The sequence below is a fragment of the Myotis yumanensis genome, unplaced genomic scaffold (assembly GCF_028538775.1).
Source record: "Myotis yumanensis isolate MYYU_CA2020_CCGP unplaced genomic scaffold, mMyoYum1.0.hap1 SCAF_22, whole genome shotgun sequence".
NCBI classification, from domain to species: domain Eukaryota; kingdom Metazoa; phylum Chordata; class Mammalia; order Chiroptera; family Vespertilionidae; genus Myotis; species Myotis yumanensis.
In genome coordinates, this window is record NW_027223773.1 from 739322 (window position 1) to 767283 (window position 27962).

General features: G+C 66.4%; 1 protein-coding gene across 1 annotated transcript; it reads right to left on the reverse strand.

Annotated features, from left to right (window-relative positions):
- Positions 1-746: 746 nt before the first annotated feature.
- PKP1 (plakophilin 1) lies at positions 747-26139 on the reverse strand. Its single transcript, XM_070401178.1, has 14 exons — positions 25719-26139; positions 18469-18578; positions 10220-10611; positions 9403-9547; positions 8472-8679; positions 7383-7560; positions 6304-6418; positions 5441-5596; positions 4461-4637; positions 4105-4258; positions 3632-3818; positions 3115-3199; positions 2675-2780; positions 747-2295 (listed from the first exon to the last, which is right to left on the reverse strand). The coding sequence occupies exons 1-13, from the start codon at positions 25918-25920 to the stop codon at positions 2706-2708; spliced, it is 2184 nt and encodes a 727-aa protein (XP_070257279.1). The 5' UTR covers positions 25921-26139; the 3' UTR covers positions 747-2295; positions 2675-2705.
- Between the last annotated feature and the right edge of the window lie 1823 nt (positions 26140-27962).

Below are 27962 nucleotides of genomic sequence, written 5' to 3' on the forward strand. Positions count from 1 at the left end.
AGCGTGTGCGGGGAACCGGGGAGGAGAGGGGCCGCGAGGGGCGGGGCCATCCAGGGGCGGGGCCATCCAGGGGGCGGGGCCATCCAGGGGCGGGGCCATCCAGGGGGCGGGGCCAGCCTGGGGGCGGGGCGACCGCTGAGAATTCTCGCTGCAGAAAAGTGGGAGCTGACCGGCGTTTTTTCTTTCTTTTTTAAAAGATATTAAAACTTTTTGTTTATTTTTATGGATTTCAGAGAGGAAGGGAGGGGGAGAGAGAGATAGAAACATCAGTGATGAGAGAGAATCCCTGACCGGCTGCCTCCTGCGCGCCCCCCACTGGGGATCGAGCCCGGAAACCTGGACAGGCGCCCTGGCCGGGAATCGAACCCGAAACCCTTCGGTCCGGTCCGCAGGCCCAGGCTCTACCCACGGAGCCACCCCGGCCAGGACTGGGCACATCACTTCCTGCCTCTGGGTCCCCATGTCCTCCTTTAGGAACTGGGGTGCCTTCGACCCTTGAATCTTGTTTTCCCGCAGGCGCCCTGCACCACCAGCTGGGTGACGCGGGCATGCTGCTCCCTCCCTGGGCCCCGCTCCCTCGTCTGGAAGTTTGGGGTGATACCAGCCTCCCGGGGGACCTGTGGACACCGGACACGGAGCAGGTGTGTGAGGGGTGGCATCCCTGTCCCTACAGGGGCACTCTCCGTCCTTGCCTGGCTCGGGGTCAGTAAGAGGGGGCCCCCCAAATAATCCACTGCTTGGAAAGGTCGCAGAAATGCCAGCGATTTATTGATTCCAAAAAAGCAAATACATAGCGTATCACACAGGCGAACGGGGCCCGGCCAGGCCAGCACGGAGCTCTCACACCAACACGGAGCAGGGACGGGGAGCCAGGCAGCTCCCAGCACCCCGGCCCCTCCCACAGCCTGGCTGCTGCCACCCCAGCCGTCCCACCTCCGCGCCAGGCTCCAGGAGCTAGGGCCCCAAGAAGGACATGGGCCGCAGGGACTTCCTGCCTGAGGCCCCGCGGGGGGCCAGCAAGGCGGGGGCTGGGGCAGGAACGCCTGGGCCCCTGGCCCCCCGGCCCCTGAGGTCCGCTCCGGCCACAGCGCACGGAGGCCTGTGTCCAGCCAGCTCTTCCCAGGAGGCCCTGCGGTTTCCCATCTGAAATGCATGTGAGGTGGGGTCTTGGGGGTGCCTGGCGCCCCGGACGGGTCTCTTCTGTCTCATTCGGGTGGAGTCGGGCCGGCTGGGGCCCAGGAGATGGCGGGCGCCCTGGCTGAGGCGTGGGCTTGCCGGAGGCCTGATGGGACAGTCCCTCTGCTGGTCTATTTTGCCGTCCCTCTGTGTGTCCCAAACCCCACACCCGCCCTCACTTGAGTCTCCCAGGCACCGAGCGTGGTGGGACGTGTCCTCCCGGGAGTTTGAAATGGCCCCTGTCCGGCCCCTCCCCACGGGGCAGATGAAGGGCAAACAGCCGGTCACTCCCTGGCCAGCCCGTGGCTCCCAGCCCCCCGTTCCCATCCTCCTCCCGCAGCAGGTGCCTTGCCTGCCCCTGGAGACTAGAATGACACCCACAGGCTGAACCCACGGACACGGGACCCCCTCTCCCCGGGCCCCACTCCCCTGGGAGGGACCCCACACGGCGAACAGGTGTGGCCGTCCCCTCTGCGGCCCAGGCCCCGCCCCCGCCCAGCCCAGCCCCGTGGCTCTGCGGGTCGGTGGCCTTGTCAGGCACCCAGACTGTCCCATGAGACCCACGGGCCTCAATACCCAGCCCCCCTCCTTCCTGCCAAGCTGCCTCCAGAGATGGGGGGCTGCCCCTGGGGGACGGTCCCCCTGCAGGGCCCTGGGGGGAGCCCGGGGCAGCTCCCGCCAAGCACAGGGTAAGACACAGGAGAGGCTCCTGCGCCTTTGAGCCGCATGACAGCTGCCTAGCACCTGTGGCTCACGGCCAAGCCCATAGGCACTCACACACACACACACACACACACACAGACACACACGTGCACGCACCCACACACACGTGCACACACGCACGCATGCACACACAGGTTCGTTATACATATATATATATACCATTTCTCAGCAAAAGAAGTATGGACATGGGAAAAAGCTCTTAACTCAAGAAAGGCCCCTCCCCCCTCCCCCTCCCCAGCCCCCATTGCCAAGGGGAAAAAAAGCATCTAAAAATCTCTCCATCTTCCATAGTTTCCAGGTTTTGCTCTCGGTTGCTTGAACTTTTCCAAATACTGCACAGGTGGGCAGAACAACCCCCGGCCGGGCCGAGGTCTCCTCTGCGGGGTCGTGTCGTTTCTGCAAAGGGAGGAGGTAGTGGCAGGCGGTGAGGGCAGGGGCACCCCCGTGAGGGCAGGGGCACCCTGATGAGGGCAGGGGCACCCCCCTGAGGGCAGGGCACCCTGATGAGGGCAGGGGCACCCCGGTGAGGGCAGGGGCATCCCGATGAGGGCAGGGGCATCCCCATGAGGGCAGGGGCACCCCAGTGAGGGCAGGGGCACCCCCGTGAGGGCAGGGGCACCCTGATGAGGGCAGGGGCACCCCGGTGAGGGCAGGGGCACCCCCGTGAGGATGCTCTGTGTCCCCGGGGAGCTCGGGCCGGCCCCTCGCCCTGAGACTGGCCAAGGCCGCAGGGGTCCCGGGGCCCCCCTGACCCGGGGGCCGGGCTGAGCCTCACCTTCGAGCCGAGCCTGCTCGGACAGCCCCTCTCAGAACCGGGAGGTGAAGCTCCGGAGGCTGTTGGCCCCGCCTAAGGCTCCCAGCATGTTCCTGTCGAAGCCTTGCTGCAGAGGGGGGACAGCAACGTGTGGGCCCCGCGTCCGCGTCCCCGCAGGCCTGCTCGCCCGCCTCCTCTCCCGCCCCATCCGGAGGCTCTCGGGCCTCTGAGACCCCGTCCTCCCGTCTCACCCCCCCCCCCCCGGACACCCCCTCCCTGCCCTGCTCCGCCCCCTCCCTCGGTCTCTGCAGATGCCAAACTGCGGTGGCAGCTGCACCCTCGGCCACCGCTTCCTCCCCACCCACCAGCCTGGCCAGGGTGACCTCAGAGGTCACCAGGGACATCGGGCCATCGGACCCAGGGCTTCGGGGGGCGCCCGGCCCGCAGGGGGGCGGCCTTACCTGTTGGAGGACATTCTGCAGTTCCTTGCTGGACCACATGTCGGACAGGAGCAGCCGGGCGGCCTCAGCGGCCTTGGGGGAGGCGCTGCGCAGGCGGGAAGTGGTTGTGGGCGAGGCTCCCGGGGACACGAGGTCAGGCCCCCCTCCCTCCCACCCTCCCCTCCGGGTCTTGGAGACACGGGGACCCACCCCGGGGAGCACCCGAGAGGAGCTGCGCTAGGCATCCGGCTGTCAGTCCACCCCACGCCCCTGCCCCCTGGAGCTGCCCCCACGGTTCTCCCCGGGGCCCTCCAACGGGTCCCCACGCCAGCCCTTGTCCCGGGAGGAGAGAGAATAAAGCTCCCGCACAGCCCCTGCCTCCTGCTGGCCTGACCCTCTGAGGACGCAGCGTCCCCGGGTGACCCCGGCAGAGAAGGCGCTGCCCTGGGGCCTGGCTGCTGGACCCTGAGCTCCGAGGCTGGGAGGTGGGGCTGGGGGAGGGGGAGGGGGAGGGAGGCGGGCGGGGCCCCCGGCGCACCTGCTGCGGCACAGGTTGATGACATTGTTGATCATGCTGCTGGAGAAGAACTGCTTGGCCATGTGCGGCTGCGAGGCCATCAGGTTCCGCACGGTGTAGCAGGCCGAGGACAGGATGTCCTCCGAGTTGCTGGTGTTGCCCGTGTGGCTGGTCAGCAGCCGGGTCACCTCGGGGAACACTTGGTTCCCTGGGAGAGAAGAGGGGTGGGCAGGGGGGGTCAGGGGACTAAGGGAGAGGGGGGCTGGGGGCCCGGGTGGGACCTCCCACACCTGCTGTCCACCCCAGGTGACCGGCCCCTTCCACCTCCAAGTGTCCCTCCTGGAGGCTCGCCCCGGGAAGCGGGTGGAAGGTGACCTTCCAGTGGCCCAGGAGAGTGGGGGGCGGGGGGCGGCCTGGCTGTGGGGGTGGGCGGCCTGGCTGTTGCGGGGGGCGGCCTGGCTGTTGGGGGGGCGCGGCCTGGACCGGGTGCTCACCCATCGCTCGGTGCAGCGCCGGGTGGCGGGACATGTTGCTGAGCAGGGAGGCGCCGGAACGCACCACGTCCGAGTTGCCCGACTGCAGCAGGCGCGCGATCTGGGGCAGCCCTTTCTCCTTGAGCCCGATCAGCTGGCTCATGCCGCTGGACATCTGGACAGAGGACCCGGTGAGGCCCGGCCTGAGCTCCCCGGGCCCCAGGGCTGAGGAGGAGGGGGTGGGGGACCCCAAGGAGAGGCCTGGCCCTTCCCCTCCCACACGGGACTCAGGATGGGGAGGTGGGGGGGTGAGGCAGGGAGCAGCCTGCAGGGGGCTGAGGCCAGGGGGCGGGGGGGGGGGGCAGGGGCCTCCTCACCAGCCCCTTGCTGGCCGTCAGGTTCTGCAGGGCCCCCGCACAGGCCTCCAGGGTGGCGTCCTTCTTGCTCTTGCCCATGAGGTTCAGGTAGGTGCGGATGGCGTCCGAGTGGTACAGCCAGCTGCTGCCCTTGGGGTTGGTCTCCTCCTCGGGGAGGGGGCAGTCGTAGTTGTTGTTCTGGGGACAAAGGGCAGGTCAGCAGGCGCTTCTGCAGGGAACGAACCCAAGCTGCCCCCTCCCCCCCCGGCCCCCCCCCCCCACCTCAGGGCCTGGTTCCCGCCCAGGTGCCCACCCAGGGCCCTTCCCTCACTGGGGCCACGAGAAAGAGTGAGGGAGGCCCGGCCGGCGTGGCTCAGTGGTTGAGCATCGACCTATGAACCATGAGGTCACGGTTCGACTCCCGGTCAGGGCACAGGCCCGGGTTTCGGGATCGAGCCCCAGTGGGGGGCGTGCAGGAGGCGGCCGATCCATGATTCTCTCTCATCACGGATGTTTCTCTCTCTCCCTCTCCCTCTCCCTTCCTCTCTGAAATCAATTTAAAAATGTAACAACAGTGAGGGCCCTGCCGTGGGCCTCGGGGTCAGATCCGAGGAGAGAAAGCGCCCCGTCTCTCGGGAGGGGACCAGCCTTTGGCCAAGCCTGGCAGCGCGGCGGTGGCGGCTGTGGGGGCTCGCGCCACGCTGCTTCCCGCCCCAGAGGCAGGTGGCCGGGGCTCGGGCCCACAGTCCTGCCCCGTGGAGTAATCCTGCCCTCAGGGCCCAGCACCTTCTGCTTCTGGGGAACCCAGAGACTCTGAGGCAACGGGGACCAGGCCAGAGAGGGGTTAGCGCCCTGGTCACCCCGAATCTCAGCGCTAAGGGGGACGATGGGGACACTGTGAGACCGGCAGGGGTCGGATGCCCCCTGCCCGGCTCCCCGAGGGCGGGAGGCGGGGCCTGGGGGTGGGGGTGGGGGTGGCGGGAGGGGCCCGGGCCCCTCACCATCATCTTGTCGCTCTTGTTGCTGAAGCAGCCGGTGGAGGACTTCTCGGTGTAGGTGTTGCGGGTGTTGTACTCCAGCTGGCGGTAGCGGGTGGGCACCTCGGCGTCCAGGCGGTACGAGAGGTTGTGGAGGACACACATGCAGTTCTCCACGGACTGAGGGCGAGAGAGCGTGGGCCTGAGACACGGTGGGTGCGGCCCGGGCTCGGGGGGTGGGGGGTTGCTGCCTGTCCCCCACTCTGGCTGCTCCGGCTGCCTCTCGGAGCCTCAGTCTCCCCGGCTGTAAAATGGGGCTGAAGTCACCTGCTCTGGGCTATTGGGAAGGTGCCTATCCAGGGGCCCAGCACCTAGTAGGACAGCAGACTGAGGCGTGTGTCTACTGCTCTGGCCAACGTGCCAGGGGTCAGAAGGGCTACGGGAGCTGTCCTGACATCTGTAGGTTCAAAAGCCACCGAGCCCGGCCTGTGTGGCTCAGTGGTGGAGCGTCCACCTATGAACCAGGAGGTCAGGGTTCGATTCTCTGTCAGGGCACACGCCCGGGTTGTGGGCTCCATCCCCAACCAGTAGGGGGCGTGCAGGAGGCAGCCGATCCATGATTCTCTGTCATTACTGATGTTTCTCTCTCTCTCTCCCTCTCCCTTCCTCTCTGAAATCAATAAAAAAAAAAAAATAGATAGATAGGTAGGTAGACAGATAGATATAGATATAGATAGATAGGTATTTAGATAGTCAGATGATAGATAGATAGATAGATAAAAAAGCAAGATGCCCACTGGGACCAGGCTGAGCAGCCCGGGCACAGGACCTGTCCGGAGGCCCTGCTGTCCCTTCCGATGGCGGTGCCCCCGGGGCCGCGCCCTCACCTTGTCGTCACAGCGGCTGGCGGCCACGCAGTTCTGGACGTAGGCCATGAGGGCGTCGATGAGCCCCGCGTAGGTGCGCATGGTCTGCCGGCCCGCGTCGGCCGAGCTGAGGTTCCTGAGGGACGGAGAGGGGGTGGTGGGCGCCTGCAGGAGGCTTGGTGGGAGGCGCCCAGAGAGGACAGGGAAGCGGAGGGAGGAGGGAGGAGGGAGGAGGGAGGAGGGAGGAGGGTGGAGGGTGGAGGGAGGAGGGAAGGAGAAGCGGAAGGGCCGGCTCTGGCGGTGAGGCCCTTTCCACCTCTCTGTCCGCCCAAGGAGTCCACCAGCCCGACGGTCCCGCGTGTCCGTGGCTCGTGTGGCCCCGGGCACCTTGGACCAGGGGCTGGATGGAGCCTCGCCTGCCTGCCCGCCCATCTCTTTCTGGGGGCGCTGGGGGGCCGGTGCTGATCTGGGGCGGGAGCCAGAGGTTGCTCCTCGCAGCCTGGGCCCGGTCTTTCATCTCCAGCCTCTGCTCCCTGGGTGGCTGGCTGGGGGGCCGGGGGGAGCTGAGACCCAGCGCCCCTTGCCAACGGCACCCCAGCCTGCGAGGCCCCCAGGGCTTGGGGGAGACAACCCCCTGGGAGCAGGTGTGACCCCCTTAAGGAATCCGCTCCACCACGCCCGCCCGCCCCGCCCAGCACCCACTCCCAGCTCCTAAAGCTGTGGGGAAGTGAGGCCCCGCCCCCCCCGGCGCCCCGAGGGGCCTCGCCACACCCCGCAGAGGCCAAGAAGCGCCAACTTCATGCCAGTGATGAACGTCGGGGGGGGGGGGGGGGTTTGCCCGCAGCCCGGAGGTGACTCATGAGCAGCCGGGACAGACTTTTGTCTAAAAGAAGGCTCTTCAAGACCGAACAAGAGGTGCATTTTTCCAGGGGCCGAGGAGGGAGGGCCCGTTTGGATGGGCAGATCCAGTTCCCGCTCTGAGATGCCTGCCCGTGTTGGCCGGGGTCCCCCAGAGAAGGCGAGGGGAGCAGGGAGGTGGCCGAGCCTCGGAGCTGGCCCCTAGGGCCCCAGGTGGGTGGGCGGATGCCCTCTGCTCTCACCTCAGGCAGCCGGTGGCGTTGAAGAAGACCTCGGGGTCCACCAGCTCCCGGGACAGGTTGCTGTTGCCGTCGCCCCAGCCGGAGAAGGGGATGATGACACGGTCGGCCAGCACGGGCAGGGCGTCCGAGATCAGCTCCTCCTTCAGCTCGTCCGTGGAGGACAGGTTCCAGAGCAGGCCTGGGGGTGGGGACAGTGGCCCCCTCACATGCCGGCTCAGGGGGCGGTGTGGGGGGGCGAGCAAGCCTGCTCTGGCCAACGAGCCTACTGGACTGTCCTGTGCAGCTAGACCTGGTCAATCAAATCTCCGGTCCCATCGTTTCCCGAGCTTTCTGTGTAGCTCAAAATTAACGCACAGGGACGGTGATCCAAAACCACGGATCAGCCGGCCGGCGTGGCTCCGTGGTTGAGCGTCGACCTATGAACCGGGAGCTCAGGGTTCGATTCCCGGTCAGGGCACAGGCCTGGGTTGCAGGCTCACCCCCCAGCAGGGAGCGTGCAGGAGGCAGCCGATCGATGATGCTCTCTCCTCATTGATGTTTCTCTCGCTGGCTCCCTCTCCCTTCCTCTCGAAAATCAATAAAAATGTTTAAAACAACAACAACGACAAGAAAAACCATTGGTGGGTGGTTTCCAATAGGAATTGTAACGCTCAGCATCTCCTACTGGTCTCTGTTTTCTACCTGAGAGTCATTCCAGGAATATGCATCCCTGTCCCACTGTCCCTGGTCTCACATTCCCCGTCCAATGAGGCTGCGCAGTGGCCGTGTTTCTGGGCCCGGCCCTCCGTGTTCAGCACGTATTTTTGGACACGGGGGAGATACTGGAGACCTGTAGGCCCCTGCCGCTGTCGCCTAGAAACCCCCAGGTCTGCTGGAGGGGGTTCCCGCCTGGACAGCGACCTTCCACCCCTTGCCCATGATCCTCCAAAGGCCTGGACCCCCGCGAGCATGCACCATGCCCAGGGTCACCATCTGGCCCCCAGGAGCCCGGCCACAGCTGGCGCCTCGGGTGCCCAGGACAGCAGCCTGCACCTGTGGGTGACCCCGCCCAGCCGCCCTGCCCCCCACCCCCATGGCCGGGCTGCCTACCTGTCAGCTGTTTCTGGATCTCCGTGCTCCGGGTGGTCCTCAGGAGGCTGACGGCCTCGCGGATGCCGCCCTGCCGGCGGGTCTCCAGCTTGTTGGTGGCGCTCCGGAACACCAGGTTGCGCAGGGCCCCGGCCGCGGCCTGCTGCACGTTCTGGTTGGGGCTGCGGAGGAGGTCCACCAGCTTGCTGATGCCGCCCAGCTGATAGACCTGGTGGACAGGGAGGCGGCTCAGACCACGGACCCCACCTTCCCTTCGGAGACCTTCACGCCAGCCCCCGTGAGCGCGCGGCGAGACCCAATGGGAACAGGCCGGACCGGGAGCCAAGACGGGGACTCAGCCCGGCCGGCGTGGCTCAGGGGTTGAGCATCGACCTAGGAACCAGGAGGTCACGGTTCGATTCCCGGTCGGGGCACAGGCCCCGGTTGCAGGCTCGATCCTTAGTGGGGGGGCGTGCGGGAGGCAGCCGATCCTTGATTCTCTCTCGTCATTGGTGTTTCTATCTCTCTCTCCCTCTCTCCTTTCCTCTCTGAAGTCAATAAAAATATATTTAAAAAAAAGACAGGGACTCAGACCCTGACGCCCCCACCTCCTAGCAGACACACTCAGGGGAGCCCCCTCCTGCCTGAGCCCCATTTCCTCCTCTGGGGTTCGGTGGTGAAGACCAGATGGGAAAGGTCTACTCAACCCAAGGGCTTTGCTCTGCGCAGAAGGTCAAATTGGCCAAGCTCTGACCTTGGGCAATGCCAAGCACAATGCCAAGCTGGGCAGGGTGGGAGGGAGCCGACCAAAAGTACTCCCCCCCGCCCCCCCCTCGCCATCTGTAAATGCAGGCTCGGGCGGATGACAGCCAGGCCCTGCCCAGACCAACGGCGGGGACAGGGGCAGGGGCAGGGGCAGGGGCGGGGGCAGGCGTGGTGTGCGGCCAGGTACCTGCTGCTTGGCCGACTCGTCCTGGAAGCAGGTGTGCTGGATGTAGTAGGCCCCGATGGCCTGGTACTTCTCGTCCTGGGAGCACAGGTACTGCACGGCCTTGGGGATGGTCAGCCCGCTGCACTCAATGTCCTCGCTGCAGATCCTGTGGGGCATGGCCGTGGGGAGGGTTACAGGGGCCCTGGGGCAGGGGTTGGGACCTCATCTTTGCACACCCAAGCTGGCACGGCTACACCTGCCCTCCAGAGAGCCAGGGCAAGGCCCAGCTGGGGACAAGGCCCACCTGGGGACAAGGCCCAGCTGGGGACGAGGCCCACCTGCGGACACCTCTGTGCAACAGCTCCTCCAGGGGAGGGAAAAGGATCACCCTGGGGGAGGCTCCGTGAGCATCCCTGAGGGGCCAGGGGATGTCCACCATCCTGTCTCTCCCTGTCCCCGCCCCTTGTCAGTGAGACCACGCCCCACCAAAGCCCCGCCCACCACCCAGACACCACCCTCCCCAGCTCAGACCACGTCCCTCCCAGCTCAGGCCCCGCCCCCCAGCCAAGCCCCCACCCCATCCCCCCATCTGCTCCTCTCTGGCACAGGCCCCGCCCCCAGCTAAGGCCCCACCCCATCCCCATCTGCTCCTCTCTGGCACAGGCCCCGCCCCCAACCCAGGCCCCGCCCCGCCCAGGCCCCGCCCCCCAGCCAAGGCCCCACCCCATCCCCATCTGCTCCTCCCTGGCACAGGCCCCGCCCCCAGCCCAGGCCCCGCCCCCTCTCTGACACAGGCCCCGCCCCCAGCCCAGGCCCCGCCCCGCCCAGCAGCACTCACTTGGAGCTGGCCCGCGAGTGGCCGAAGGACATGTCCTTGCTGCAGGAGATGGGCGGGACGCACACCGGGTCCTGCTTGGAGGCGCAGGAGGGCGGGCGCACCGGGCACTTCTTGGCGGGCTTCTGGCCGCTGCAGGCGCTGTAGAAGCTGTAGCGGCTCTGGGCCGTCTTGTGGCCCTTGGCGCCCAGCGTGCCCTTGCGCAGGGTGCCCCGCGGGTCGCAGTAGAGGTCGGGCTCGCTGCGGCTGGCCTTGATCTTCTGCAGGAAGCAGATGTCGCTGCCCGCGCCCGTGTGGCAGGCGCCCCGGGCGTGGTGGCGGCCCCAGTTCTCCATCTGGCTGTAGGAGCTGAAGCGCCGGTTGTCGGCCTCCCGCTTGAGGGTCCCATTGTAGAGCTGGCCGAGAGAGGGGGCGCTCAGGGCAGGGGCCCCGGCCCGGGGAACCCCACCAGGGGTGGAGGCCCAGGAGCCTGACCCGCGTCTGACATATTATTCCTCGAACTCGAGTCTGTGGCCCATTATGGACGGTGAAACCAGTTAGAGGCCGTGACCATCATTTTAAAGAACAGACTAGAGCCCGGCCGGGGTGGCTCAGTGGTTGAGCGCCGACCTCTGAACCAGGAGGTCGGGGTTCGATTCCCGGTCGGGGCACAGGCCCGGGTTGTGGGCTCCGTCCCCAGTGTGGGGCGTGCAGGAGGCAGCCGGTCCGTGATTCTCTCTCATCATGGATGTTTCTCTCTCCCCCTCTCCCTTCCTCTCTGAGATCAACAGAAAATACTTTTTTTTTTTAAGTGTGTGTGTGTGAGTGTGTGTGACTATGTGAGTGACTATGTGAGTGTGTGCGTGTTTGTGTGTGTGTATACATGTGTGAGTGTGTGTGTCTGTGTGTGACTATGAGTGAGTGTGTGTATACATGTGTGTGGGTGAGTGTGTGAATGTGTGTGAGTGAACGTGTGTGACTACGTGAGTGAGTGTGTGTGTACACGTGTGTGTGAGTGTGTGTACGTGTGTACAAGTGTGTGTGGGTGGGGGGGGAGGTCAGGCAACTGGGTATTTCCCTCCCACACCAGATATGGCCGCCCAGGCCCGGGGGTCCCTGTCCCTCCCTCTCTGCAGGAGATCCTCAGAGCAGGAAGCCAGGGTGGGTGAAGGCCCACTGGGTGTGAGTCAGGTGCCCCAGGCTGCCCACTGGTCCAGAGCCTCCCCTGCTGCCCAGGTCTCAGCCCTGGAGCCTGCGGGCTGTGCCTGGAGCCCACGGTGCCACCGCCACCTGGGCCTGGGCCATGGCGCTCGCCAACGCCACCCACGCACCCAGCTGTGCGCCCGGGCAGGGGCGGGCTTCTCCCCACACTGGGTCCAACCCTCCTGCCCTCGGGGAGCTGGGGTGTGAGGGTTGGGAGGGAAGTGAGCAGGGACGGGCAGGGGGCAGGGGGCAGGGGAGGGGGCAGCGTGGTGAGCGCCCGGACGGACGGACTGCACACCTTGCAGATAACGCGCCAGCTATGCAGTTAGGCCCCGCCCCCTCACCTCCACTCTCCCAGGAAAGCCAGTGACTCCCAACCCGCAGCCCGAGATGGAAAAGGGACAGGGGCGCCTTGTTCTCCCCACAGGACACGCCCCGCCGACATCTGTCACCTGACGAGGACCCAGGCGCTCATCCTGGTGCCCCTGGGACCCCATGGGGGGAGCCTCACAAAGGGGCTCTGGGGCTCAGCTGTCCTGGCTGGGGAGGAGCAGGGGCGGCCGGGCCATGGGGAGGGTACTGGTGGGTCCCCCGGGGGCAGGGGGGACACCTGTGGACGGCACTTCCCAGCCTCCCACCAGCCACATTCCAGCAGCCTCGCCCGTTTCTGGGAACCCCACCCAGCTCCCCTGTGCCTGGGGCAGGTGGGTGGTACTGTCTGGGTGGCCCAGCCCTCCCTGCACAGACGGCCTGTGTCCCAGCTAGAGCCTGTGACTGCTCTCCTTTCTCTCTCTCTTTCTCTCTCTTTAAAAAACATATAATTTTAATGATTTCAGAGAGGAAGGGGGAGAGAGGGAGAGAGGGAGAGAAACATCAATCAACTGCCTCCTGCCCGCCCCCTGCTGGTGATGGAGCCCGCAACCCGGGAATCGAACCGTGACCACCTGGTTCATAGGTCGACCCTCAACCCCCGAGCCACGCCGGCCGGGAGTTCTCCCTTTTCTATCTGAGTCACATGGCGCCGGCACCGCGGGCTCCAGGCACGTCCCTCGGGCTCCCTGGGCTGAGACGCGGGCAGTGGGGAGGCTCTGGAGCCGGACCTTCTGGGCTGACCCCCCCTACGCCCCTGGCCGAGTGGGCAGCCTCGGGCCGGTCACTGGCACCCACGGACCTCCGTTTCCTCGTCTGTAAAGCTGGTGGGACCATCACTGCCCCCAGAGGGCCCAGCGAGCGAATGTCCGTGGAGCACGGAGAACTGTGCATATCCGTGTCCCTCAGATGCCCACAGTGGGGACAGGCCGGCCGCCCCCAGGACCCGGCTGAAGGTTTGACAGCCAAAGCCCCACCCCCTGCCCCCAGAGGGGCTGCCAGGTGGGCACAAGAGGGGGGTGAACCCCAGGACAGCCCGGGCAAGGGATCCGCACTGGGGGCCTCCCCCCAGGCCCACGGGTAAGGCCTCGCTCGTAGTTGCATAAAAGCAGAGGCACCTGGTCCAGCCGCTGGCACCCAGAGGAATGCGTGGGCGAGGCTGGCATCCCGGCAGGACAATCGTCCTCTGTGCAGGGACCGGAGCCTGGCAGCCCCGGGGCCCCGAAAGCCAGGAGTGCCTCCCAGTCGCCGTGACGATGAGGGTGCCCCCTCCATTCCCATCGGGAATGCACACCTGGCCCAGCAGATGGGAGAGCTGGCTCCCAGCACCCCCCCGCCCCCCACACACAGATAGCGATCTGCTGGCCGAGCCTCCTCTGAATACACACCCCACTTGTCTGGGTCTCTCTGGCCTCCCTGGGAACCTCCAGTCCCAGCTGTGATGGTCATAGAACATTCCAAAGGCAAGAACCTGACTTCATGGGGGTGGAGCCGACCCCTCCATCACAGAGAGGACTGGGCTGGACAGCAGGGGGCGCCCGGGAGGTGTACCTCCCCCCCCCCCGCCCCCCCCAGACCATGGGGCTCTTGGGGAGGCGACACCTTGCCCGTCCTCCAAGGGGGGCCCAGGGTCTCTCCCCGCCACAGGCCCTGTGCTGCCCCCTTTCCTGCTAATGACGGGCCCTGGGGCTCACCCAGCTTCCGCCCTCCTCCTGCCCTTACCCCCCGGGCGCTCCCCAGCCTGCATCTCTCCTCCTTTTCCTTCTTTCTTTCTTTTTAAAAAAATATAAAATGTTATTGATGTCAGAGAGGAAGGGAGAGGGAGACAGAGACAGAAACGTCAGTGATGAGAGAGGATCATGGATCAGCTGCCTCCTGCAGGCCCCACACTGGGGATCGAGCCCACAACCCGGGCATGTGCCCCGACCAGGAATCGAACCTCGGTTCATAGGTCCATGCTCAGCCACTGAGCCACGCTGAGTCAGGAAGTCCAACCCCCCTGTTTTGTGGGCGAGGGGACAGTTCCACGGGGTGACCAGACCGAAGCCAAGCAGGGCTTGCATCAGCCCGGGCCTCACAGGGCTGAGCATGGCCCCCCTGTCCTCCCGTCTGAGGCCCCCAATCAGCACCCGAGACCATCGGCCGGGACGGGGACCACCGGGCGGGGGGAAGGGGAGGCTTCTCGTGTCCCCCCAGATGGGGATCTTCCGACGCCCCCTTTCCACTCCCGTGCCCAGGCTGAGCCCGGCTCATGGGTCTCCACGGCCCAGGCCCAGATCCGGGGTCTCCTGCAGCCGCCCCTGTCCGCAGGCCTGGCCCCTGCCGGGGGGGCCAACCTTCACCTCCCTTAGACAAAGCGTCGCTAGCCCGTGTCCGCCCGGAGCCCGCAGTGTCTCTGCCGCGGACACCACACACGCCTGGCCGCGCCCCTCCCAGCCCCGGCCCAGGCAGCCCGGTGACACCAGCCCGTCCAGGCGGCCCGCTTCTGCTCGGACGGCCCCCCATCCTTCCGCCCTCCGCTCCCAGCCTGCATTTCTTCCTTTCTTTCCCGGGGATGTTCTCCCATTGAATTTAGAGAGCGTGGGGGAGAGAGAGGGAAGGACAGAGAGAAACATCGATGTGAGGGCATATGAGCCCGGTAGAGACTCGGCTGGGGTTGGCACGGGGTGCCCGGGCACCTCGGGCCGCTCCGGGAGCTGCTGGGGGGGCGGGGTGTTCTCTCTGGGGACGAGCCAGGCTGTGGGGGGCCCAGCATGGGGCCAGCTGTCGGGGTCCATGAGCCTCCCGTGCCCTTGCCCGGGCGGCAGCAGCTGGGTGGCCGTGGCTGACCAGGCCGAAGCTGCCCGGCCCCTTGGGAGCCAGGGACGTGCTGGGCCGGCCGGGATGAAAGGCCGTGGTCCCGGCCATGAGCCCGTGTGAAACCAGCCAGGTGAGGCCGGCCCGACCGGCTCTCCGGGGCGCGCCCTGCTCCTCCTGCGGGCACACCCAGCAGCGCCCGGCAGGCCACCTCCATCACCCTTCCCAGGGAGCCCTGCACACGGTGCCCCTCAGGCCCGGGGAGGGCTCTCGAGAGAGGGGGGTCTGGCCTGGGAGCGCCCGGGGACGGGATCCACTGTCCGCTGACCCCCTCGGCGCCTCGTGGGCTCTCCGGGGATTGGGGTCAGGGCTGGGCAGTCAGCGGTGGCAGGGGGACCGGGCAGGTGGCGGGCAGCTCTGCCCCACCCTCGCCAGGGGTCTGGACAGCACAGGCTCTTTCTCAGCAAAGGCTGCTGGGAGGGGGCACTCGAGGCCCAGGGCTGGGCGCTGGTGGGGGCGGGGGGCAGGGAGCCTGCTGGCTCAGCAGAGGGAGGCAGCGTGGGAGCCATGGCCTGAGTCACCAAAGGTGGGACTTTGGCGTTGGGGGTGGGGTGAGGGGTGGGGTGTGGGGGTGCCAGTCCCTGTCTGCTCCTGGGCACCACTCCCCTGTGGCCAGGAGCAGCGTGGGGCCTGGCGCTGGGCTGGGGCGGGGGGGGGGGGGGAGCGAGGCTGGGGGGTCATCTGGTCCCACCACCATTTATTTTCTACTTTTTTATTTGTGAATCCTCATCCCAGGATATTTCTCCACTGATTTTTAGAGCGAGTGGAAGAGAGAGGGAGAGACAGAGAGAAACATCGAGGTGAGAGAAACACATCGATGGGTCGCCTCCTGCACGCACCCCGACCAGGGCCCGGGCCGGGGAGGAGCCTGCAACCCAGGTCCGTGCCCTCGACCGGAATCGAACCCGGGACCCCTCGGTCCGCAGGCCGACGCTCTACCCACTGAGCCACACCGGCCAGGGCTGTATTCTCTGACTTCTCTGAGCAAGGACACGGGCGATGGGACGTCAGGACCCCAAGGAGCTGGTCTGAGCCCAGGCCTCACCCACCCCTCGGCCTGGAGGAGGGACCTCAGACCTCTGAAATGCGGGGAAATCAGCACAAACGGGAGCCCCTCCCACGCAGCCCGGGCCCTGGGCAGCAGAGGCATCTGCCCCCCGCCCCCCCGGAGGCTGACCACCCCGATGGGCAGGAGCTTAGGGGGTGGGGGGCTCATCCCTGGGGGGCACCCCAGACAGAGGCGCCTGCCGCTGGCTTCTGCTGCAGTTTAAATACAGGGAGTGTCTGGGGCTCAGCCAGGTGTCTGTGAGGACAGGCTGGGAGCCGGCTGTGCTTTCTGGGTGGGGGTGGGTGGGGTGGGTGGGGGTGGGTGGGGTGGGTGCGGGGCCTGGGCGCCGCCTGTCCCTGCAGCTCCCGACTGCTCGCTCTCAGGCACGTCCTGTCCCTCGGCAAGTGCGATGCCGCCTGTTCTTGTTGGGGGTGCGCCTGGGGGCCCCCTGGGACCCTCCTATCTCCCGGGGAGGGGGGGGGCGGGTGGCAGTGAATCACGGCTGGCACGGGGACACGGGGTTGGCACACACACCCACCGTTCCCTCGCTCGCTCGCTCGCTCTGGGAGCCGGAGCCAGGCCTGCGGGGGAGAAGGGAGCCGTGGCCCCTCGCTTCCCTCCCCTGGGCCCCGGGAGCAGGCAGAGGCCCGGCAGGCGTGGCCCGAGGAACCACTGGCACCTCTGGAAAGGGCGTTCGGAGCTGAGGGGGGTGAGCCGGGAGGAGGTCAGCCTGGGGGGCGGGGATGGTGCTAAGTCAGGTCGCTGGCCTGCCTCTCTCCCTCCCACTGAGGGGCGGGAGGGGGGTCCCACGGCCCCTGTGTGTGTCCTATCTCGGCCGGGAGGTTCCCAGGCAGGGGACCCGCTGGGCCCCAACCTCTGTTACCTTTCCCCCTGCTCTCCTCCTCCCTGTTGCTCCCCCCCCCCCCCCCCCCACGCCCAACCCTCGCTCATCTGCCTGCGGGCCTGGCTCCCATGCGCATGATTCCGCTTCCTCCTCCTCCTCGGCCAAAGCCCCGTGTGCACGCAGCTCCCTGCCGTTCCCAGAGCCTCCGCGGAGCTGAGAGGAGACAGGACGTGCCCCGGCAGGTGCCCTGGCGTGAGTCACGTCTGAGGCCCTGCCAAGGAGGGAGGGGCGGGAGGGTGGGCCTTGGGGTGCGGGAAAGAGAAGGGATTTTCCCTGGTGGTCAGAACATGGGGGGGGGCGGTGAGGGGGGTGCACTGGGAGCCGGTGGGTTGGAGCCAATGCTCACGGTGGGCCAAGGGCGATGTCGGGCCTGGTTTACAAAGTTTCATGCTTGTAACCAAGTCGGCTACACGCAGCGCTGCTGCAACAATGTATCAACCTGTGAGTGACGTGGGCTCCCCGGTGGCCCCGCCCCCCGTTTCCCTGATGGGAGGGCAGCACCCAGAGGCGTCGGGCGGTTTATCTGGAGTCTCCGAGCAGGACCGAGCCTCCCGGTACCACCTGCGTCGTCAGCATCAGCGAGATCGCACCCCTCCCTGCGCCTGCGGGTCCCACCCAGCGCCCCGCCCTCCTGGCTCTCGCCGACCCCACCTGCCTGGCTGGTCGCCGCTCTCGGTGCCAAAGCTCTGGATTCACACCTGGGGCCTGGCCCGCCACCCGCTTAGGGTCTGTCCCCTGGACTCACGCTGCACCCAGGGTATCGACTGACGTTAAGAATCAGAAAAAAGACACGGAGGGACCTGGATTTGCAGCCGATCCTGGTTCGTGTTCCCTTTGGTCCCTCAGCAGGAACACCCCAAAACAAACAAACGCCAAACACTAGGCCTCCTAAATGAGCCCCAACCAGAACCTCAGGAGGAAGGAACACGCTGACAACAAGAGGACTCCTGGCTCATAAACCCCCCCCCCCCCCCGCCCCCCCGTCTCCCCTGCCCAGGACCGGGCAACCAGGGGGTGACGTCTCTGAGCCGTGAGCCCCTCGCAGACGGCGCCCCAGCCCCCACGGAAAACAGCCTCCACTCCCGCCCGCACGAGGCTTCGAGGGCCTCGAGAAGGAGTTTTCCAAGAACAGCACAGACTTGTTGAAGTCGACAAAATCACCGGAAGCCATAGACCTGGGGGCGGGGAGAAGTCCGGGGCGTCACCTGGGAAGACGGCAAGGGGCTGGGGGGACGGGGTATCAATCATCTCTGCCCGCGTCAACTGGACAACAAAACCTTAGGTCTCACTCCAACCACAAACGGACCCCAGGGAGCTCACATCCGCCGTGTGACCCAATCAGACGCTGCCAAGCTGACTCGAAAAAGTGACCTTTGGCGGATGCTTTTAAAGAACGTTTCTCCTGGGAGACATTCAGAAATATAAGAGGGGGATGGAGAGCCCCCTGCGGCCGTGGCTGGTGTGGCTCGACGGTCAGAGCGCCGGCCCCTGTACCGAAGGGTCACGGGTTCGATTCCCGGTCAAGGGCAGGGACCTGGGTTGCAGGTTCGATCCCCAGCCCCGGTTGGGGGTCTGTGCAGGAGGCAGCCCATCCATGTGTCTCTCTCACATCGACGTTTCTCTCTCTCCCTCCCTCCCTCCCTCCTTCCCTTTCACTCTAACAAAAACCAATGGAAAAATATCCTTGGGTGAGGATTTTAAAAAATAAAGATATTTTCTTGATGCTTTTGAAGAACGACACTCAGAAACACCCCTCAGCCCAGACAGGAGATGTGCCAAGGGCCCTGCTCAGAGCTGGGGGTCCCCCCCCTGCATCCGTGCGGTTTCCTGCACCCTAGACCTCCCCCCCACCCCCCCACCCCCGCAGACACTCGGCGCCCCTGCGCTCCTTACCGGGTAGCCCCACGAGCCGCTGCCCGCCTGCAGCTTGGAGAAGTAGCTGCCCCGGTTGGTGGTGCCCGTGCCGTAGTTGTAATTGTCCGCCAGGCCGTCATACATGGAACCTGAGGGAAGGCAGGGGTTAGGACGTGTGGCCGGCCAGGCTCCTCCCCACCCTCCTTGCCAGGCATCGCCTCCATCCAGGGCCAGACGCCCCCCGAGGGGGCCAGGTCTGCACCTCGGGGGAGAGGCAGGGACCAGAGGGGCCTGTGCTGTCTCCCTCCTCCTCCTCCCCCTCCTCCCCCTCCTCCCCCTACCCCTCCTCCCCCTCCTCCCCCTCCCCCTCCTCCTCCGCCAGGGCCTGCAGACAGCAGCTGGGACAGAGTCTCGGGCGACCCCCTCCTGGGGCCCCTGGGGCTCTCCGGGTGGCGTGGGCTGACACCTACAGGCCAGGAGCTGGCCCGGGGGGCCCTGGAACAGCGCCGTCCCATTCCAGGGGATCAGGACCCCGCGTGCCACAAGGATGAGCCTCCGGCTCGGGGAGGACCCGCAGGAGAGGGACATGCCGGCCGGAGCTCAAGGTCAGGGCCGCAGAGCAGCCTCTGCAGGTTGGAGTCCACCTGGGGGCAGGACGCTGGCTCCTCCCTCCGCCCGGCCCCACGGGGGACCTCCCACCCCTTCCTGCATCCCTGGCCGGAGAAGGGGGTGAGGATTAATTACTGTTTTGCGAGCCCCGAGCCCCACAATGACAGGCTTCTGGGGCGACGGTGTCATTAGTGGCAAATGGCTTTGCATCGCGGAGCAGCGTGGGGTTGGGGTTCCTGGGGGGTCCCCTTCTCTCCTCACTCCTTCACCAGATGGCAGGGGCCGGGGGGGCGGCTGAAGGACAGCCCCTACGGTCCTTGAGACAGGCTCCCAGCGACAGGCCGGGACCCCGCTCCCACGCCCTGTCTGCCGTTTCTCCTCGGCCTCCACCATCGGCCTCGACCGTCGGCCTCACCAGTTCAGAGCCAACTTCAAGGTGTCCTCCCCCAGGAGGCCTGTCCTGACCGACCACGGCCACCTCTGCCTGCTCTGCCGTCTGGGCCCAAGTCGCCCCCCGCCCGGAGTCCCGCTCCCAACACTGCCGTGCGAGGGGCGCCTGTGACCCCAACATCCAGCAAGACTGGGCCCCTGTCTAGTCCAGTGACGGTCTCAGGGGTTTCTGAGAGCCTCCTACGGGGATGGGCCCCCCGCCTTCGTCAGGGGTCGGCCAGCGGCAGCCTCGAGGCTCTGTCTAGGGGGCAGGGCTTGCTGGAGGCTCACCTGGTACGTGAGCCCCAACCCCACCTGCCACCCCAACTCAGACTCCCAAGCCTTGGGGAGGGGGAGGGGGGAGGGGGGATTGCACCACGAGCGAGAGTAGGGGGAGCAGCCTTAGAGGGTGGCAGGTGGCCCGGCCGGCGTGGCTCAGTGGTTGAGCATCGACCTATGAACCAGGAGGTCACAGTTCGATTCCCGGTCAGGGCACAGGCCCTGGTTGCAGGCTCGATCTCCAGTGTGGGGCGTGCGGGAGGCAGCCGGTCCATGATCCTCTCTCATCATTGATGTTTCTCTCTCTCTCCTTCTCCCTTCTTCTCTGAAATCAATAAACAAAAAATTTTAAAAAAAGGAGTCAAGTGTCCCTGCCTGGTGCCACCTCCTCTGTGCAATGCCGCCTACCCCCCTGTCCCCTCCCCGACCTCAGAGGCCAGGACATCGACCCCTGACCCCGTTCCCCCATCACAGACGATCCACTGGCCGCTCACGGCCCCGGGAGCCGGGAGGCCTTCCCATTGGTTGGGCTCTGGCCTTTGGGCAACGAGCCACCTGCCCTCTCTGGGCCTCAGTTTCCTCCTCCATAAAAAAGGGGTGCCCTCTGTGCACCCCAAGGCCCACAGGGCTCGGGGCCCGAGGGGGGTGATTACAGTGGCACGTGCCCGCTGGCCTCCAGGGACGCCGGCTTCTCTACAGGGTCGGGGTTCAGCACAAGGAAGAGGCGCCCTCACCTACGCGACCCACAGCCTCCTAACCGCCCCCCTCGGGCTCCCCGGGCCGCCCATCCCCGACTCCACAGGCTCGTCCTGGGGCCCCCGACTCACGGCGAGCTCCTTGCTGCCCCCCTTTCTCCAGAATCTGCACCCCCCCCCCCATAAAGGAGGCCTCTGTCAGGAGGGGCCTGGGAGGGGCGCGGCCAGGCGGCCAGGTGGCCAGGCGCACGGCCCGTCCCTTCGCCTCCCTCCGTCCGCGCACCTGACTCCCTCCCCAGCTTGGCAGGCCCCGTGCACCTGGCTGTTGCCTACGCACAGGCAGTTCTCGCCAAAGGGCAGGCGTGGGTCAGCCAGCGGCTCCCGGATGGAAACTCCGGGTGGTGACAGACAGTCCCGGGGCCTCAGGAGGCCTCCCGCGGGGAGCGCAGGCTCCCACGGCCTCCGCCCGTCTCCAGACGGACCTGTCAGCGGTGAGGTCACCACCCTCGGTCGTGGGGAGCATCCCTCCCTCTCAGCGGCGCCGGCCGCCTGCCTCTCGCGTTCTCCTCCTGGGGCTGGTGGGCGTTCTCTGCAAGAGGCGGGGGTGCAAGTGGGGGGGACGAGGCCACCCCTGGAATGCCAGTCCTCCTGTCCAGGGGTGACAGGGGTGTGCATGTAACTCTCACTTCCGGTCGGGCCAAGGCCCAGGGCTCCTGAACTTGGGGGTCAGCCCAGCCGGCGTGGCTCTGCCCTTGAGGGTCGCCCTAGGAACCAAGAGGTCAGGGTTCGATTCGGGGTCAGGGCACAGGCCCGGGTTGCGGGCTCCATCCCCAACCAGTAGGGGGCGTGCAGGAGGCAGCCGGTCCATGATTCTCTCTCATCATTGAGGTTTCCATCTCCCTCTCCCTCTCCCTTCTTCTCTGAAATCAATAAAAATATATTAAAAAATGGATTTGGGGGTAGACACCTGACACCTGCCGTAAGACGCTGGCTCGGCTTCCCTGTGGGAACGGGGCTGCCATCACGCCGGCCCAAGGCTGTGAGGGAGGGAGGAGGCCAGAGCCGTGTGCACCTGGGCTCACGCCTGGCGGTGAGCCTTGGGGTCAGAGGGCGTAGGCGGGAGGCGAGCTCTGTTTGCACGAGAGCTGCTGGCACAAGGGAAAGCGACTGTTCCCCTTCCTGAGCCTGTTGGGGGGCGGGGGGTCTGGCTGGTATTAGCCTCGAAGTCACGTTCAACAGCCAGGACATGGGGCTTCTCCATGAGACCAAGGGGGCAGTGCGACCGCTCTCACCCCTCCGCCCGGTCCCCAGCTTCTCTAGAGCTCACCACCTCCATGAAGCCCTCCTTGACTACCTCGCCCCGATCCCGTCACCCGGGGCCGACTGTCTTCTCTGTACGGGGCCCGGCGAGGGTGGTGCCCCTGCCCAGCCCTCCCAGGGAAGGCCCCCAGGCCCCCTGCTGGCTGGTCAGGGAAACCAGGAAGAGAGAGAGCAGCTGAGCGCAGCTCTAGAGCCCAGGTCGCCTCCTTGAGGGGGGTTCCTGGTCCAGGGGTGGCCAGGGAGTCACCCCACCTTCCAGGTGACCCTCCCCATCCCACTGTCTCTCCAGATGGGTGGACACGTCCCTGGCAAAGGTTGGCGCTCCTCGGGGAACCTGGCTGCCCCCCGGCCTGTGCACCGTCCCCAGGGGGCCTCTGTCCCCCCCTCTGCCCCCCAGAACCCCAGGTCCAACAGCATGTGTCTCAGGGGGCGGTGCCTCCCTATGGCATCAGCTGCTCTGCCCACACCCTGCACCTGGCCCCAGCCAATTGGAAACCGGCCCCTGGGGAGGCCCTGCCCTGCACCCTGGGAGCCGCCAGGCCTTCTCGCCTGCAGAAGCTTGCAGGGCGGTCGGCCGCCTCGCTAGGGCACATGGATTCGTCCTCCCGTGGGGACAGGCGAGCCTCTGCCGAGGTGACTCATCCTTCAGCCCAGCTCCCCGGGCGGCACACCCACCCCACCTGCGCCGTCTCCCTCCTTCCCAGCCCAGCGCTCTCCCCGCGTTTCAAATGCTGCACCTCCCCGAGGTGACCCCGCCCAGCTGCCCACTGCCCAGCGGCTCCAGGGCTCCTTGGAGCGTGGCTCCTGAACATGCCATGTGTGTGTGCATGTGTGTGTGTGCGTGTGTGTGCATGTGCGTGTGATGTACCTACAGATAAGGCCACATGAGGCCATCACACACCTTCTGGGTGCTGTGCCCCAGCCCAGGAGTGGCTCCCAGGTTGCATAGTTAAGACAACTGCTGGTGAGGATTCAGTTTTGTGGGTGCGGAGAGAACTCTGCGTGTGTGTGTGTGTGTGTGTTTAAAAAACTCTCCGCCCATGAGCCGAGCCAGGGCAGCGGCGTTTGCCGAGCGAGCCCCTGGAACGCCCGCGCTGCTGCATGCGTTGCGACAGGCCGGCGGAAATTCTGGTTCAAGCTCCACTTCGAGCCAAGATTCGCGGTAAAGAAGCCAAAATTGGTTCATTTGAAGTTTAATTAGTGGTTCGCTGCCGAGCAAGCTAAGGCACAACTGCCTCTGACCAGCCCCCGCCCCAGCCTCGGTCCCGAAAACACGACCCCACACGGGATGTCTGGGCACGGTCTGGGGTCCGGGAGGGGCCCCCCCTGGGCCTGGGGGAGTGGGGGCCTAGCCCGAGCCTGCCCCCCAGGAGGCCTCAAGTCCCTGTGCCCTGTGAGGGACAGGGAGACGGGCACCCCCCGTCTGCGGCCCCACCCCCACCTGCCCAGGGAGATGGGAGAAGGGAGGCCCGAGGCTGAAGGTGAAAGTCCCCGCTGTCCCAGCAGCAGGAGACACGCCTGGCGGATGGCGCTACGGGGTTAGGGCCCCCCCAACCCCGTCTCCCCAGGCAGCAGCGGGGCTTGGGGTCGGGTCAGATGGGGTCTGGGGAAGCTTCAAAAGCCACCAAGAACCCCTGTGTGGACAAGTGTCTCCTTCACCCCCCACCGGCCCCTGGTCAGCACCCCTGCAGGGACAGCCCACCCCTGCAGGCCAGGGCTCCGGCCGAGATCCCTGTGGGCAGCCACCTCCCCTGTCCCCCACACTCTGGGCCAGTTCAGGGGAAGAGCCCCCCAGGCAGACAGGCTCCGAGCAGCCCCTTCCGGGGGGTCTCCAGGCTCCAGACCCCCCCCCCCCCCCCCCGTGGTTCGGGGGTGAGTTTCTGGGAGGCCCTGACGGCTCCTTCTCCAGCCCAGGCCGCTCCGCTCCCCTCCTGGGACAAGACAGAGAGAACTGTGGGTTCCCTTGAGATGCTCCCCGGGTGCCAGGAGTGGGGGGCCGGCCTTCCCCGGGCCCCGAATTCTTCACTGGGAGATCCCTGATGGGCCCCAGGGGCAGGAGAACCTCGTGGATGACACGGAGTCAGGGTCCCAGTCTGTCCAGCGGGACCAGGGACGTGTCCTGGGGGGAGGGTGGCCCTTCACAGCCGCCAAGCCCCCCTCCCAGGCACCAGAGCGGGTGCCCGGGATATAAAGGCGCTCGAGGGAGAGGGAGAGAAGCCAGCGGCCTGGGATGAGCAGGGGAGGCTGGGGTGGAGCCGACGGGGAGCACAGGGAGCTGATGAAACAAAGCCGCTCAACCAGACGCACCAGCTCGGCTGACCTCACCGCCTCTCCCAGCCCCGAAGCCGATGCCAGTGCCGATGCCGCCGGGGCCTGGCCCCTGTGGGAACCTGGCCACAGGTGGGGGCCCGGGACATACCTGCAGGGGCAGGCCCGGGAGCCCCGTGTACGGAGAGGTACCCATGAGCCACCAGGGTCGGCCCTCCCTGGCCAAAGGCCCCTGGGGGACCCCACGATGGTGGGAAGGGGAGGGTTTGGGCACCAGGGCTGCCTTGAGGGTTTTCTGGGGCTGCGAGCCCGGAGCTGAGGCCAAAGGGGAAGGGGGACAGGTGAGCCTCATGCAGGGACCGGAGTAGATTGGCCGCAGCTGTGACTGGACCGAGGCCAGCATTGGGGCCTTTGTTACCCCAAACCTTCGAGTGAGCAGCTAGCGGGGCACCCACTAAAGGAGGAGAGAAAGGCTCTGGAGGCCGCGTGACCTTGAGCGGAGGTCGGCGGAGGTCGCAGGAGAGGAGCCAGGGGCCCAGCCCAGGGCTGAGGATCTGGGGTCCTGGGGGGCCCTCCGCCAGCCACTTCTCTCTCTCCAACAGGACAGCGAGAGAGGACAGAAGCCAGCGGTGGGCAGTGACCTGGGGGAAGGGATTGTAATCTCTTCCCTCCCCCTCATTCACCAGCACCCTCTCTCCCGCGAGGCCTGGACCCCATCCTCACATGCTGGTTTGCAGTCTTTCGTCTTTATTCCCATTGGACTCAATTTTTACTAATAAAACCCAAGGCTCAGGAACTGGTGTGTGATTCTTTGTATGAAAGCATTTGGCCTGAGGTTTCTCCACAAGCGCCCGTCAGATCCTGTATCTCCCTCCTTGAGTTTCGGGGGCCCCTATCCTCTCCCCCTCACCCAGTCTGGGCACTTTGGGGGTGGGGAAGGCTGCCTGGTCAAACGAGCACCCAGATGGAGCAGACACGCGCCCCCATGAGGGCTCAGCCAGGGGCCCAGGGGGGCCCCCAATTGCCAACCCCAGTCCCTCCTCTTCACCACCAGCCGGGCTGAGGGCAGTAGGGAGAATCGTGGGAAACGGGGGTTCCCGTTGGCTCCCAGGGGAAGAGGGCGTCCCCAGACCCGCTTCTGGTCCCCAGATCTGCCTGGGACCCCCAGGGAGCACGGGGGGGGGGGTGCCTGCTGAACCGCTGCTGCGGGGCAACAAAAGCCCGTCCCCACCCCGCAGCGCCTCTCCTGTCCCCCGCTCGGTTCTGGCGACACCCTGGTTCCCTGGAATCCACGCGCGGCCCCGCCTGGACCGGATCCCACCCGCCTGGGCGCTGGCTGCGCCCCCGTTCCTGCACCGCCCAGGAAGGACGGGGCTCCCCCGTGAGGGCGAACCCAGCGGCCGCAGCCCCTGGGGGAGCCGAGCAGGAAAGGAGCAGGGTTGGGGGGGTGGGGGAGAAAGCCGTCGGGGCCCGGCAGGAGGGGGCCGTTGGAGTCCGCCCGACGGTGGGGGCCGCTGCTCCCCCCACCCCCCAAACAGACCGCCCCGTCGTCGGGACAGGTCGGGGAGCTCTGGGTTTGCACACTCCCTGGTCCCCCTGCGCCCCCGGGGCCGTGCGCGCGCGCTGTCGCGGCCTCCGCCAGGGGCGCACGCACCCCCTCCCTCCCCGCGCGCGCGCACGAGCCGGTACCTCGGTTGGAGTGGGTCAGCGTGGACGACTGCGAGGACTTGGACTTCTGCCGCCGGACGGTCATCATCACCTGCTCCTGCACGCGCTGCTTGCCCGACGTGCCCGTCTTCATCTTCTGGTCCGAGGGCAGCGCCAGCGTCGAGTGGTCCTGGTTGGGGAAGCACTCGTAGGCCAGCGCGGTCTTGAGCGGCGAGTGGTTCATGGTGGCGGCGGCGGCGGCGGGGGCGCGGGCCGGGCCGGGCGGGAGGCGGGAGGCGGGAGGCGCGAGGTGCGGGCGGGAGGCGCGCGGGGCGGCGGAGGCTGATCGCGCTCAGCGGCTCCCGGTGCCCATAGACTTGGTGCGGTGCGTGCGCGCGGCTCCTCCGACTGCTCCTGCCGCCTCCGCCCCGGCTGCTGCTCCTCCGGGCTCTGGCCGGGCCCGCCCTCCGTCCGACTGGATATACCGCCCCTGCCTGCACCTCCCACTCCGCCCGCCGAGCCTGTGCCGTCGGAGCCGCGCTCCTGGGGGGCAGGGCGCTCCTGCGTGTGGGACTCTGGGCCTCGTCCCCCCCCCCCTCCCCGCCCTCCCCCACGCGCGGGTGAGTTCCCGGGAGCCGCCCCTCGTCGGCCCGGCCCCGTTCCTCCTGCTCAGGGAGAAACTGTGTGCTCAGCTCGGGCCCTGGGACCCGGGAGGCTTCTCTCGAGGAAGGAGATGGTCTGGCGGCTCCTGGACGGCGCGCGGCCCAGCCCCCTCCGCCCCAGGTCCAGGCGGGGCCCAGAAGCGCGGGCCTGGTCCCAAGTGCTCCCGTGGGACGCGCCGTTCTCCGCGGAGGGGGGTGGGGCACGAGGCCTGACATGGGGCCCCTGTCTCGCGTGGGGGACCCCCACCCCCCCGCAAAGCACGTGTGGATCCTTTCGAAGCACCAGACTCAGCCCCGAAAAGTGGAGCCTGGCGCATATGAGGGGCTCGATTAAAACAATACTCTTTGCCCTGGCGGGTGTGGCTCAGTGGATAGAGCGCCGGCCTGCAGACCAAAGGGTCCCGGGTTCGATTCCGGTCGAGGGCACTTACCTGGGTGGCAGGGTGGTCCCTGGCCGGGGCCCTGGTTGGGGGCGCGTGCAGGAGGCAACCCATCCATGTGTTTCTCTCACATCGATGTTTCTCTCTGTCTCTCCCTCTTCCACTCTCTCCCTAAAAATCAGTGGGAACATATCCTCAGGTGAGGGTTACCTAAAATAAAATAAACACTTTTTGACCAGCTGGCGTGGCTCAGTGGCTGAGCGTCGACCTATGAACCAGGAGGTCAGGGTTCGATTCCCGGTCAGGGCACAGGCCCGGGTTGCGGGCTCCATCCCCAGTGTGGGGCGTGCAGGAGGCAGTCGATCCGTGATTCTCTCTCATCATTGACGTTTCTCTCTCTCTCTCCCTCTCCCTCACTCTCTGACATCAATAAAAACATATTTTAAAAAATACTTCTGAGTGGCCAACGACGGCTAAGGTAAGTGAAGTCCAGTGTGACTCCTACCCGGACCCCCACTGGAGCCTCGAAGGCGGCCCCGCCCCTCACACGCCCCCAGGATGGGCCCCTGAAGCCAGGACTCTGGTGCGGGTTCTCCCACGCTCACGCCCGGGACACGCGTGTGGTGAGATTCCTTCCTGGACCATCACCCGCAGGCCCAGGGGGGCCCCATGAGCTGACAGGGTGGGTGACAGGAGCTGAGGCCTCTTTTAACGACGCTGATGGAGATTTTCGTAAAAGGCCTCGGACCCAGCCGGGCCTCCTTACGCACAGGATCCCGAGCGCCTCGCCCGGACGTCATGGTGACTCGGGACTCTCCCTGCGGACGCCGTCCGAGCTGTGGCATCCTGCAGCCCGCCGGCTCCCGAGATTTCGGGTTCATGCTGTCGTTGGTGGTCACTGCTCACAGCTCTCACCCTCGCCTTTTATTTATTTACTGGAGGCCCTGGCACGAAATTAGTGCTAGGGCTCGGCCCTCGAAGCCCCGGCCTTGTCCGAAGGTCGTCCGGCTGTTCGGTCTAATTAGCATATTAGCTCTTTATTATATAGGATTTTAAATATATTTTTATTGATTTCAGAGAGGAAGGGAGAGGGAGAGAGAGATGGAAACACCAGTGATGAGAGAGAATCATGGATCGGCTGCCTCCTGCAGGCCCCCCCCCGGAGATCAAGCCCGCAACCCAGGCGTGTGCCCCGATGGGGAATCAAACCCTGACCTCCTGGTTCAGAGGTCGACGCTCAACCA